Raw genomic sequence first — 12842 nt, 5'->3', positions numbered from 1 at the left:
TTAATAGATTTAAGTAGATTAACAGGAAACTAGACGAGCAGAAGGACAGACAGGTAGATCGGTAGAAAACTAGATAGACAGACATAGGTTGAGGAGCTGAAAGCTTGACAGACAAACGTAGGTAGATAAATCGAAGGCTAGATAAAAAAAAAAAAAACAGACAAATAGGTACATACAAATGCACAGATACAAATAAGTAGATATATATGTGGGCTAACCGAAGATATAGTTGAGGTATCATAATGTTTTAAAACCTTCACTGTGAATCACTACTATTAATGCTGACCCTCAGGATATACTCATCAACTACCTTTTAGAAGCCGCCAAAATACAATGGTTTATGAATACATCACAATATGTATCCTGTGTTTATTCACATTAAGTACTGCCATCTTAATACTAAGTGGAATGTAGCTATGTTATATACTGGTTATCGAGAACACACACACACACACACACACACACACACACACACAATTACATTAGGCCCTATCACCAAGCCAAACACACATTAACACCGTGACTGACCTGAGGTAAATCTAGCCGTACCGTCTCCAGACTTGGGTTTGGATTCATAAATACTTTCGATCGATTGATTCTCGTAACTAAGACTTTTTTCCGGAAAAGAATAAGGTAAAGTGGGAGAAGAAAGTCCCCCCCCCCTGTTTTTACCTTTTCTTCTTACGAAAAAAATATATATATATATTTTTTGTGACCAAGAAGGGGCCGTATTTTCGTTGGCCTGGAAGCCTTCATAACACCTCTTTCTTAGCGATTTATTCTGGCTGTTACACCTTACTATCCTCCTGTGTGCTACTGTGTGCAAAGATATTGGAGAGATACAAATAATGTGCCGCTTTGGAAGAAGTGCTAGGATACTTCCTGAATGATTTATTTTGCATATTACGCCGTAGCATTACCCTGTACGGCATTTAGATCATTTTTATATGGGTGTAGTTTGCACAAGTAGCATTCAGGGCAACATGAGAAGTACTGAAAGTATGTACCATGGAAGATATGTTAAGATTCCTAAGCTCACGAGAAGGCGATCCCAGGGTGCGGTTGTGAGGTGCTGTGGCGTGATGTGGTAATGTGGTGTGGTTGTGTGGTGATATGGTAATGAAGTGGTGTGGTTTGATAATGTGGTGGTATAGTAGTAAAGTGATGTGGTAAAATGGTGGTATAGTAGTGACGTGGTGTGACAGTTACGTGGTGTAGTGGTTCAGATGTGTGATGGTGAACTGGTGTGATGGTGAGGTGGTTGAGGTGATGTGGTGCTCAGATGGTGTGATGGATGAGATGGTGTAGTAGTTGAAATGGTGTGGTAGTGGAGCTGTGGTGGTTGAAGTGATGTGAAGCCTCGCTGTGGCAGGTGTTCTCGTTACGTACACATAGAACACAACGTACCAGGTTGTGCTTTATACTGTAGAGGGTTTTCCGGGGACATCAACAAATCAGATGTTAGCCATATTGGAGGCATTACAGTAGCGAACGAAGCTACCTGCCTAGCAGTTCTCACTCATTCTTTGACTGTTTAGTCTACAAATGGTGAAGTACTGTCATGTTCACGGCTGTTATTATAGGCAGGACTGAGAGAAAAAATTTTACAGGTTGCTTAACATAGTACGAAATCAGGAAGTAAACTTCAAACGTGCAAGAAGCTTACTTCTTGCTCGGCTGAAACAATATCTCGAAAGAAAAAAAATACTGGATAAGATCAGATTCATCAAACTGCAGGTTAATCTCACTACAACATACCACAGATGTGATGTCCAAGTAACTGGAATTAAAAGCGAAAAACAAAATGTAACTCACAAACCATTTGACTGGAAGGACGTTTTTGTTGGAAAATTCACAGTAAAGATGCCAGATGTGGGAACAATATTGCGAGTACAACGGAATCATAAGAATTAGTAAGAAAACCCTAAAATACATATTTTTTCAACATTCTGCAGTCTACTTCGTTTACCTTATTATATTTACATTTAGAGACTACTGACCATGTTGGCATGTGCAGACCTTTTCATCTTATGGCAGCTGCCTAAGAGATGCTGTCTTGAGCAACTTCCCTACCTAGTCCCCGCAACACGTCGTCCACGTTATGGTAGGTCTACCTCTGGGTATTCTTCACTCCACATTCATACATGTGACTCCTCAATCAGTCGCCCTCCCCTTTCCTCTCAACATCGCCAAACCATCTAAACCTGCCGATTTGCATCACTTCTCTAATACTTATCACTTACACCAAATCTCTCGCAATACACTGTTTTTAGGTCTGTCACATTCATTTAGAAATTCTCTTTTCCTTGCGTTCTGATCTGCTTGTATCCACTTCTCCCACTGGCTGTCTCACTGTCATACAGCAATACACATTTCAAATACTGTTTTGTATACAGTACTCTTAGCACGAAAGGAAAGCTCCTTCATAGCCTATCAACGAAGTTGCACTCTGATCATATATACTCTCCCCAACATAATTTCGTGTGCATTTAGATAAATACCTTTACCCTATGCAAATATAATGGAAGTTCTACGTTTGATTTATGACAGTTCACTAATTCTGAGTAAGCTGCCGACGATAACACATTTCAATCACAGGACAAATTGTTCATTTCGTACGGATCTTCGCGGATTATTTAAATTTTTACATCAAACCGTTCCTTTTCTCTTAGTTGAAGACCATCTTTGTACATTTAAGTAGAAATGGACCACCTTTTCTATGTGTCTATACCCAGACGCCATGATCCCGAAGGGGGTGGCCGTTTGTCTTCGAATAGTTGTTTTACGGGAAGGGGCACTAACCCTCCGCCAACCCACTTGTTGACACGTAGGGAATACGTATGGACTGATTTTATGGTTACCACCCAACACTGTAAATGGTTTCCTGGCTTACAGGAAACCATTAGGCTTGTCACTCATTGTAAAGTCATCTGGAAAGGAGAGAAAAGTAATAAAAAGTGACAGGAATGATAGGAGAAACAGGAAGAGAGGAGAGCAGACAGTGAAAAAGAATGATAAAGGTGAAGGAAAAAGCAGGCTGCACTACATCAAGTGAGTGGATGATGGTCGCCATCACTTACCACCTTTTCAGCGTGTTAATATCGTTTAACATGACTAATATATAATCTTATTTAGACAGGTACGAAAATTCTCTTTATAAAATGCATGAACAGGTAAGGATGGTGCAGTGTCAAAACCACAGGAACTACGTCGAAGTAGCTTAAGAAATACAACCCCATCCCTACATCTTTTACATTCATCTTTTTAATCGCATACTTTTATTCACTGCATGGTGGACTAATACTACAGATACATCAATTACGGCACTTTTCTTCTCAAGGGCACTGTTTACATGACTGTTACACTAATGGAGCTTACTAGAGTAAAAAAAAGTGAGGATAAGGGTTATATGTGCTTATAATGCCTCAGCCTAGTTCCTGTGTGTGTGTGTGTGTGTGTGTGTGTGTGTGTGTGTGTGTGTGTGTGTGTGTGTGTGTGTGTGTGTGTGTGTGTGTGTGTGTGTGTGTGTGTGTGTGTGTGTGTGTGTGTGTGTGTGTGTGTGTGTGTGTGTGTGTGTGCGCGCGCGCGCGCGCGCGCGCGCCCCATAACGATATCTTCATACATTTTATAATGTGCATTTTTATACTTGTTCTTCCGACTAAAAAAAAAAGTTTATGCACTGATATTACAGGAAACCCACCGTTGCAAAGTAAGAACCTGTGTGTCTGGGATCATACCGGCTAGAGAATGAAACCTCTTTGCAAGAAAACCAAGATGATCAGTTATTCCATTCAAGATTAGGATGTTCTATGAAAGAAGGAAATGGTGTGACTTCATCATTACGAAGGTATTTTTGGGAGCTGTTTTGGGTACGGAAAAGCTCGAAGACAAAGGGTAGATGCCTATAAAGACAGAGCCTTTGTGACTGGGAGCTACATTTTTTTTTTTTTCTTCAGGTAATGGAAGTGTCGGTCCAATATCTACACGGAGACTACTGACTCATATACTGCTGTGTACTGCACTAGAATGTTTATATACCTCATATGCCTCCAACATGGTCGTTCATCCAAGACTTCCGGAAGTTGATGGTGACAGTGAAAACCCTCTAAATCCACAACATATGGTCATGCCACTGGCGTTTGTTCCACCGCAGACTGGCCCGTGTGACAGCGACTTAACTGCCATGCTCAATGCACGCGGGGTTATCAATGCCAGTTTTTTCTTGTGACGAAGGTACACTTTTACTGCTGTTGGTGTTTGAGGTGGGTTTGTCAGCAGGTATGATGGTGGTAATGCTACCCGATCTACACCTGACCAGGGTGTAGAAGGCACAGCAGTAGGTGATGCTGGTGGCGAGGGCGACACCTGCCAACACTCTGAAGGTGATCACGTCCCCAACTGCCTCCCTTACCTCAGCACCCACCATCGCACCCAAAAGCTGACCTGAGGATAAATGTGATGTAAGTGAATGTTGTACAGCCTTCCATGCCTTTGACTGTATTATTTATGTATCTAACTAGACTAGTGGTCCATTTGTTCTTATTTACATATTGCGTCAAAAATGGAGTTATTGAGTACCAACTGATGCTACCAACATGGGTACGCCTGTTACTTATTCACTGCGTTTAAGACTGGAAAGTCTTAGGAAGTGCTGTGTATAAGCAACAACAAAGATGTTTTCGTGGCATGGTCATGGGTTTATGGAGGAGTACTGAAGAGAACACCACAACTGAGTCCCACAAATATCTGCCTTGCATACTCAGAGATTCTAACCAGCGGTAATGTAATCATGTCATAAATAACACCCATTAACCTCCCCTTCTCTACAAATTAACACAGGCTCTATAGTGTTTGTGGCAAATCTATCATAGACAATTAAAAAAAAAAATCATTTTCAACCCTCTGATGATGACAGAAATCTTGACTAATTTAATCTGGCAACCGGTAAACTAGGTCTTTACACTGCCAACCGATTATATTCGGCTTAGGGGCTGCTTTTTATCATATTAGGATTAAAAAGTCTCCATTAAACAAAATGAAAGTCTAAAGTTAACTGACAAAATGATATATACAGAGTGATAAATGTAAAGTCTCCTTATATTTTGTGTGCATTGCATGGAGACTCGACCAGGTGGTGTAAGAAGCACAGACATCTTGGTTATTTTGTCAGATTTCTGTTAAACAATGAAACATGTCGACGCAAAAAGTCAGATATTATAAACCATGAACAGGTTTATGGGAAGCTGAAAACTCTGACTGAGCCGTCCCTACAACTACAACACACGAGAATCAGCCAGCTATGAGACAAATGGGGTACAGTAAATGAACACCCTGCATTTGAGAATGACTGACTTCTATCTAAAGGCACAGGAAGCTTAGGAAGGTCTTAAACAAAAATGAGTGAGAAAATCTAATAATGAAGGGTTCAGTCGTATTCTTCCAAAAATTTGGTGTGGCCAGTGGGGTAGACAAACACATTTCAAGGGTAACCAGTGCCACCCCAACCACTCCTCTGATTATACTACGGAAAGAAACGTACCGACACCAATGTACACGACGGCGTGGATGCCCTTGAATGAAGCGAGGGTCTGGAGTGTGAAAAGTGCCGTGCAGTACATGACAGCAGCCGTGGCCAGCACACCATTAGCCACAGACTCCAGCACCTCCAGCGGTAGCACCCACCACGGGTCCTCCAACAGACTGAAACCTGACATCGAACACAGAAGGTAATGAATAATTACAGACACGCAACATAGAAGGTAATAATTAATTACTGATACGCATCACAGAAGGTATGAATAATTACTGACGCGCAACACAGAAGGCATGAATGATTACTGACACGTAACACAGAAGGTATGAATAATTACTGACGTGCAACACAGAAGATATGAATAATCACTGACACTTAACACAGAAAATACGAATGAATACTGACACGAAACACAGAAGGTAAAAATAATTCTTAGAATTAAAGTTCGCGACAGGCACAAACATGAGTGACAGAAATATTGATCTGACCGTGAAGAGCTATGGGTACAGAGACGGTGAATTTGGCCAGGGGGATGTGTATAGTCTTTTGCTTTCATCTAAATGGATAAATAAAATAATTACTTGATAGTTTATACAGATGAATTTGAATATCGGCAATGTATTCCAACAACATACAGAACTGGAAGTGTGAACTGACCAACCAGTCTAACGGAATGTGCAAAGATGCCTAACATGATGAGAGGTGCGTGGCCCAGGTGGCGCACAAGGAATGACGTCAGCAGTGTTAGGACCAGCTCAAATGGCGCCCCTACGGTCACTGTCAGGCCGATCAGGACGGGGGAGGCACCAAGGGAAAACAGGTAGCGGTACATGAATGTCTCCAGGTAACCAAAGAACACACCTGGGGGAAGACAAGTGAACAAATAGCATTCAGTCCATTTTAAGTTTCCTGGCAAGAATACTATGCAAATACTTTAAAAGTTGCCAACCCTATTTAATCCTTCCTGGATTGCAAAATTCAGTCCCTTCCTCATCTGTGCCAGCAACTCACTCAAAGTGTCAAGGATATCTTGCTTTAGCATGATGTTACAGCCATATTCATTTTCTTTTCCAATGGAAAAAAAATTACATACCTAACTTATTAAATGTCGTAGAATTCAACTGTTGTAATTTCATCTGGCACTTTGATAGACATCACTGAATTCCCGTGGACTGACCTGATGCCAACATTGCAGCAAAGAACATGATGACCTCAGCACGGAGTATCTGCGTGATGATGTCCCTGGTAAGCCTCTGTGCCGGCAGCTTGAACTCAAGCCCCAACAGCAGCACCAGACCTGCTGACACCATCTGCAGCCCCGCCGAAACGTAGAACAACAAGCTGCCCATCAAGGGATACAGTTATAAGCTACGAGTATAGTATTCAGATGTCGATCAATCTCTCTCACCTTTCCTGCTTTGGTTTTTGCTTTTACCTTGTTAACATTTTTACACTTACTGCGCCCGTACTTCAGGACATGTACAGTTCTGTTCGACGAGCGAGCATGCATATATGTACGGACTTATGTACGTACGTATGTACATATATGTACTGTATGTACATATATACATATATATATATACAGTATATATATATATATATATATATATATATATATATATATATATATATATATATACAGAATATATACAGTATATATATTTATGTACATATATATAGTATAAATATATATATATATATATATATATATATATATATATATATATATATATATATATATATACAGAATATATACTGTATATATATATATATATATATACAGAATATATACTGTATATATATATATATATATATATATATATATATATATATATACAGAATATATACTGTATATATATATATATATATATATATATATATATATATATATATATATATATATACACAAGCACTTTATTCAGATCCCTTCAGTCACTATCTCTCTCCCATAATTCAGAATTATACTGCAAACTTCAACAATAGTTTAGGAATATGTATTTTCACTGGACATTTGCCATTTCATGGAGAAAAATGAAGGTGATGATGTTACGGCACACTACCAAGAGCCTCCTAAGCCTCCTGCAGGACCATGTTCCTTACCTGAAGCCTCCAGTGGCTTGGACGAGTTGACCACTGAGGTATGAGCTAATAATGACCCCCAGGGTGCCCCAGGCCCGCTGGAACCCATAGTCCACCCCGTCATTCTGAGAGTGGGCCATCACCGCCGCCTCAAACAACATGTAGCTTACAGTCTGCAGGGCCCTGGCCAGGGAAAGGTCATTAATAATGAGGTGGAACATTACTGTAAGTTATTTAATCTATCAAATTACTGCCACCATCAAACTGATGGAACAACTAATACAAATATTACTGTCTGAAAGTAGACGTGAATTTAGTGGATGACTATAGTGGATAAGAATACTTAATCCTACCATAAGGTAGGTTAGATTCATCTCCTGCATTATTAGGTAAGGTCAGGTGAGATTCGGTTATACATTAAATTAGGTTAGGTAAGATGATCTGGTTAAATTCGAGTAGAGTTTTCGCTTGATAGCTATTTATTACAAACGACCACAATAAATAATGGCACTTCGGTTACTGAACACTACAATATATTACAATATATATACTGCAGTTTATAATATACATACATACATACATACATATATATATATATATATATATATATATATATATATATATATATATATATATATATATATATATATACAGTATATGAGAGAACACCAGACATTCTGATATGCACACGATACTTGTTTCATAACTTACCCATACGTGACGCGTACAACCAAATACACCATAAACGTTACAGACAGGGCTTCAGGGTCCACGCTAGTTCCAGATGCGACGGTGGTAGCTGTGGTGCTAGTGACGTTGTAAGTGGTGACTGTGGTGATGTTAGTGGGTGTGGTGGTGATCCTGGCACTTGGTACGATTGTAAACAAGCACGCCAATACACCCGTCAGCAGTGTGATCACACAGTGGCACTTCTGTGAACGCAAATTTTGTTATAAGTGGTATGTTCATCTTCACTTGCAGGAGATTTTCGTCTTTTTGTAGCCGTTTCCTCGTAGCTCAATAGCAGAGTACGACGATACTACGGCTCTAAATCTTTTTCACGGCACATTTCCCGCTACAGCTCAGCAGAAAAGACAGAAGGATGAGTTCTGCGCCAATTAAAAGTGGACAGAGAACAATACAATGGACTCCTTCCATACGAGACACTGAGGGGATTCTGTGGAAGGATAATGTAACATTCATACAGTAGAACCCATCCATACGAGAAATCCTTCCTAATTTGAATAAATGCGTCTGGGGGTATACCCCTTTTACTCTAATCTGGCCTCAAACTGCGACATCTTATTTTGAACACTGAGTTGTACTATACGACTCCAATGTGATATTAGTCACGAAGAATTGCTATGAATAGGATGTAAACATACCGTTGTCAATTTCGTCTATTGACCTACGTAACACAATCTGCAAAAGAGTGAAACATCTGGGTCATGTAAAAATAAAATGGCTATAGTGGGAATCAGAAAAAAAAAAAAAATCGTACTAAAAATCGTACTAAAAGTGTTAATGGAATAATCTCTAGCCTAATAAATGACAGAATTTGTTGAATAAAGTCGTCTGGAAGTAAAGGGAATAAAGAGTAAAAATTGCGCCATCTTAGTACTTACAAGGTGTAGGGGCCCGAGGCTAGGCTAGTCGTAGTCCAGATAATTTCGTAAGGGTAAATGACCGGCCGACGCTCCTGGTGACTTTATATGGTGGAAAACTACCTCCAGATCTCTCGTAAGTTATAACCCTGACTGGCGCCTTTGACCACCACGCTACCACATTTCAGCTTTTTCCTCTTCAGTACGATGATGTGATGGCGCTCTTCTCTCTCTCTCTCTCTCTCTCTCTCTCTCTCTCTCTCTCTCTCTCTCTCTATCAAAATATTGCATTATTTAAATCACAAAAATGAGATAAAGTCATTAACAACGTAAGGAAATGAACTTTCATACCACCTTTGCCGAGAAATGTAAAAAAAAACAAAAAAAAAACAAGCTGTGACAGAATGAATAATGTGAGAAAATTTAAATTAATGAAAGCTTAGGTGTGTGTGTGTGTGTGTGTGTGTGTGTGTGTGTGTGTGTGTGTGTGTGTGTGTGTGTGTGTGTGTGTGAGAGAGAGAGAGAGAGAGAGAGAGAGAGAGAGAGCGTGAGCGCGCGCTCCCCTACACCCTGAAAGGAGCATGGGGAACTGCAGGAGAAAGGCAACTTAATTCTGCAGTCCACCGGGTTTGCGTGATAAGCCCGGGACACACAACAACACGAGCAATGGGAATACCCTCGTACTAAGCGTGCCCAGTGGTCTGGTGGACTGAACGCCCCAGTCGAAGTAACGTCATTCTGTAGGTTGGATTCCCGTGAGTTTAATGAGCTGTACTGTCATACAATGCCACCAAGGGAAGTAGGCTGGCCATCTACCCTCCACAGAACTGGGCAACGGTAGGTTAGCCTTGGACCCTTACACGTTTAAAGAGGTAAAATAGGAATGGATGTTAATCATGTTGTTAGTGTTAATTCCTTCACTGCTATGACGTATTTTTTCATTTTGTGCTTGTTATCTTCTGACGATTAGGCCTATATTAAGCTTAAGGGAGACTTTGGAAATAGTGATTTACATACAGTACCGCCTTCATTAACTTTTCACCATTAGGAGACCCGCCAAAGGTAAATAAAAATAGTCTGTAACTGCCGATAACTAAAAAAAGTCATGATAGTGAAGGGGACAGGAGTGACGATCGAAAGGGTGGGTGGACAACATTTTGGAGGCACGTAAGGTCTAATGTCTTTTGCTGCAGGATTATCTGAAGAACAACATTTAACTATGACTATTTCCATTGTTCATTAAGACCTGCCACTATGTCTCCCTCACAACCACAACTGGGACCCTATTCATGAACTTTCCCCATTTGTGTACGTGAGTGCTTGTTTATACTTCTTCACTCAAGCAGCTATTAAACATCTGACGATCTTTAGAATAAATATAAAATGTAAAAACAAATAAAAAGTAAAACAGTAGTTAAGCGTTATGGGAGATTAAGTACTCTTCGGGATCCTTTATCTATACGAACCCTGTTTTGAATGACGCTACTCTAGCATAACAATACAGTAACAGTGGCCAAATGGTGACGTGTGAGGGCGTATGGGAAGTCGATAACTAACGTTGTTGTGCAAATTCCAGAATGAAGACTTCTCAAAGAAAGACTGGTAAATATATCCAGGTATCAATACCCAGTGCTACAGTTACCGATGCTGTGAAAGTATCTTCGGGAACAAATAAATGATAAATACAGTACTGTACTTATATTTGCGCTAAATTCATAAAGTCCTCTGGATCTTCAGGGTCTCTTACAGTTATGGTATCTTACAGCTCATTGCATGCATCTGGAATTAGCAACAATAAATTCGTTCGATATTTTATATATATATATATATATATATATATATATATATATATATATATATATATATATATATATATAGATAGATAGATAGATAGATAGATAGATATATTGTTTACCACTATGGGTGCTGGGGGCCTACCACATTATATATACCATAGTAAGGAGACCAAACAATATGAGGTGCACACCAGTTCCGTCCTGTTTAGTCCCTGGCCTCAACCACACCACATCACCACATACCCATACTACACCACACCACACCCACACCACGCCACCCACACCTAATCTGGTACCCTTGCCGTCTCTCCACACCTTATAGTCGCCCAGTTTGTCGCCGACGAGGCCCGCGAGGATAGGAACGATGATGGCAACGGATGCCATGGCGGCGCTGACCACTCCAGTCTGGTAGGTGGTGAGGCCCAGGTGCTGCTGGTGGATAGTGAACTGGGGCCATAGGAGCACAACACCTGTCAGGGTGAACCAGGTGAGGTTAGGGCAAGATAGATGCAATAATATCCCTTCAAATACGTATACTCTGTTCACTTAAACTAAGCGTAAAATTGTTGTCTCTCCATTTTGAATGCTGATATATAATAAGAGATTAACAATAGAATATGATGCTAATCATGAAGTACTGCAGAAAATATGTACAGGTAGGTTCGCAGTATTTTCTTCTGTTAACACTGAGCTACGGGAAGTAGGTTGCAAAAGGACATAAATCTCGACCATGTTAAAGAGATTGAACTATAGGGCCTCTACCACAACTGTCCGGGCAGAATATATGGGCTTACGGAAAAATAGATGCAGTATCAACCCTTCAGTATTTAGGGCTATTTCACGCCTGCACGGAAGGGGAGAAGACGAGTTTAGTGGGACTGGGTCACAGCACATGGAATAGCAATGAAATGTTTATCGAGATTGCTTATCATCCACAAACTAAAGCCACACCAGCACCACACCTGTCAGTGAGGGGCTGATGAGAATAGATGGTATATTAAAGTCTTCAGTCCGATGACAGAGCTACTCGCCATGATCGAAAACTTACATCACATCAGATTCGAACCGACGTGCATGGCAAGGCCGTCAGTCCACCTGGTGCATTCTAACCACTGGGTCATCAAGCGCCAAAATGTACAAGTTTATAATTATGTGAATCAACAAGATTAAATATGAACAAAGTCAACAAGCCTACATGCGGTAAGTATCGTATGACTAACATACGTAAACATGTATGAGTAAGCAATGTTACAATCTCTGAGATAGATAGATAGACAGATATATATATATATATATATATATATATATATATATATATATATATATATATATATATATATATATATATATATATATATATATTAGATAGATATAGGCCTATACATACAATATACAGTATATATATATATTAGATAGATAGATAGATATAGGCATATACGTACAATATACAGTATATATATATATATATATATATATATATATACTGAGAGAGAGAGAGAGAAATTCATACTTCACTACCTGCTAGGAGGCAGAAGTAGAGCGCTTTAATAACCATGAGTTTGGGGTTAAAAAGATCGCGGATGAATCGTTTGACATCGCTGGGCACCTTCATCACGCCTAAAAGATGTCCACCTTCTCACACTCCTTCCTCACTTCTCTTACTTTTTATTTCACGTCCCTTCCTCACCGCAACCTGAAAAACAACAAAACTGTCATACTTCAGTAGTTCCGACAATGACTCCAGAAGCAGTTCCAGTCAAACATTCCTCTATACGTCTGCTCCTCTCGTCCATTGCCTTGCCCCTTCCTCTACCTACCCTGACAGAATAC

The 12842-nt window shown here is 40.0% G+C and overlaps 1 protein-coding gene across 1 annotated transcript; it reads right to left on the bottom strand.

Moving 5' to 3' along the window:
• Window positions 1-4174: 4174 nt before the first annotated feature.
• LOC145413820 (uncharacterized) lies at window positions 4175-12632 on the bottom strand. The gene is made up of 8 exons (XM_080283482.1): window positions 12531-12632; window positions 11277-11482; window positions 8324-8544; window positions 7634-7795; window positions 6711-6874; window positions 6191-6394; window positions 5540-5707; window positions 4175-4443 (listed from the first exon to the last, which is right to left on the bottom strand). Exons 1-8 carry the CDS (start codon window positions 12622-12624, stop codon window positions 4175-4177), a joined length of 1488 nt encoding a protein of 495 aa, XP_080139608.1. The 5' UTR covers window positions 12625-12632.
• Window positions 12633-12842: the final 210 nt, after the last annotated feature.

Source organism: Coenobita brevimanus, chromosome 97 (genome assembly GCF_032717465.1).
Source record: "Coenobita brevimanus isolate Jiangsu-jjx chromosome 97, ASM3271746v2, whole genome shotgun sequence".
In the NCBI taxonomy this organism is placed as follows: domain Eukaryota; kingdom Metazoa; phylum Arthropoda; class Malacostraca; order Decapoda; family Coenobitidae; genus Coenobita; species Coenobita brevimanus.
The sequence above is the reverse complement of the archived record's forward strand: the minus strand, read 5'-3'. Positions and strand labels throughout refer to the sequence as shown.

Coding starts and splice junctions, on each gene's coding strand:
- LOC145413820 (XM_080283482.1), bottom strand. CDS start 12,624: ATGAAGGTGCCCAGCGATGTCAAACGATTCATCCGCGATCTTTTTAAC. Junction 8,545..11,276: donor GTGTGGGTGGCGTGGTGTGG/GTGTGGTGTGGT, acceptor TTGCGTTCACAG/AAGTGCCACTGTGTGATCAC. Junction 4,444..5,539: donor CGTCGTGTACATTGGTGTCG/GTACGTTTCTTT, acceptor ATTTATCCTCAG/GTCAGCTTTTGGGTGCGATG.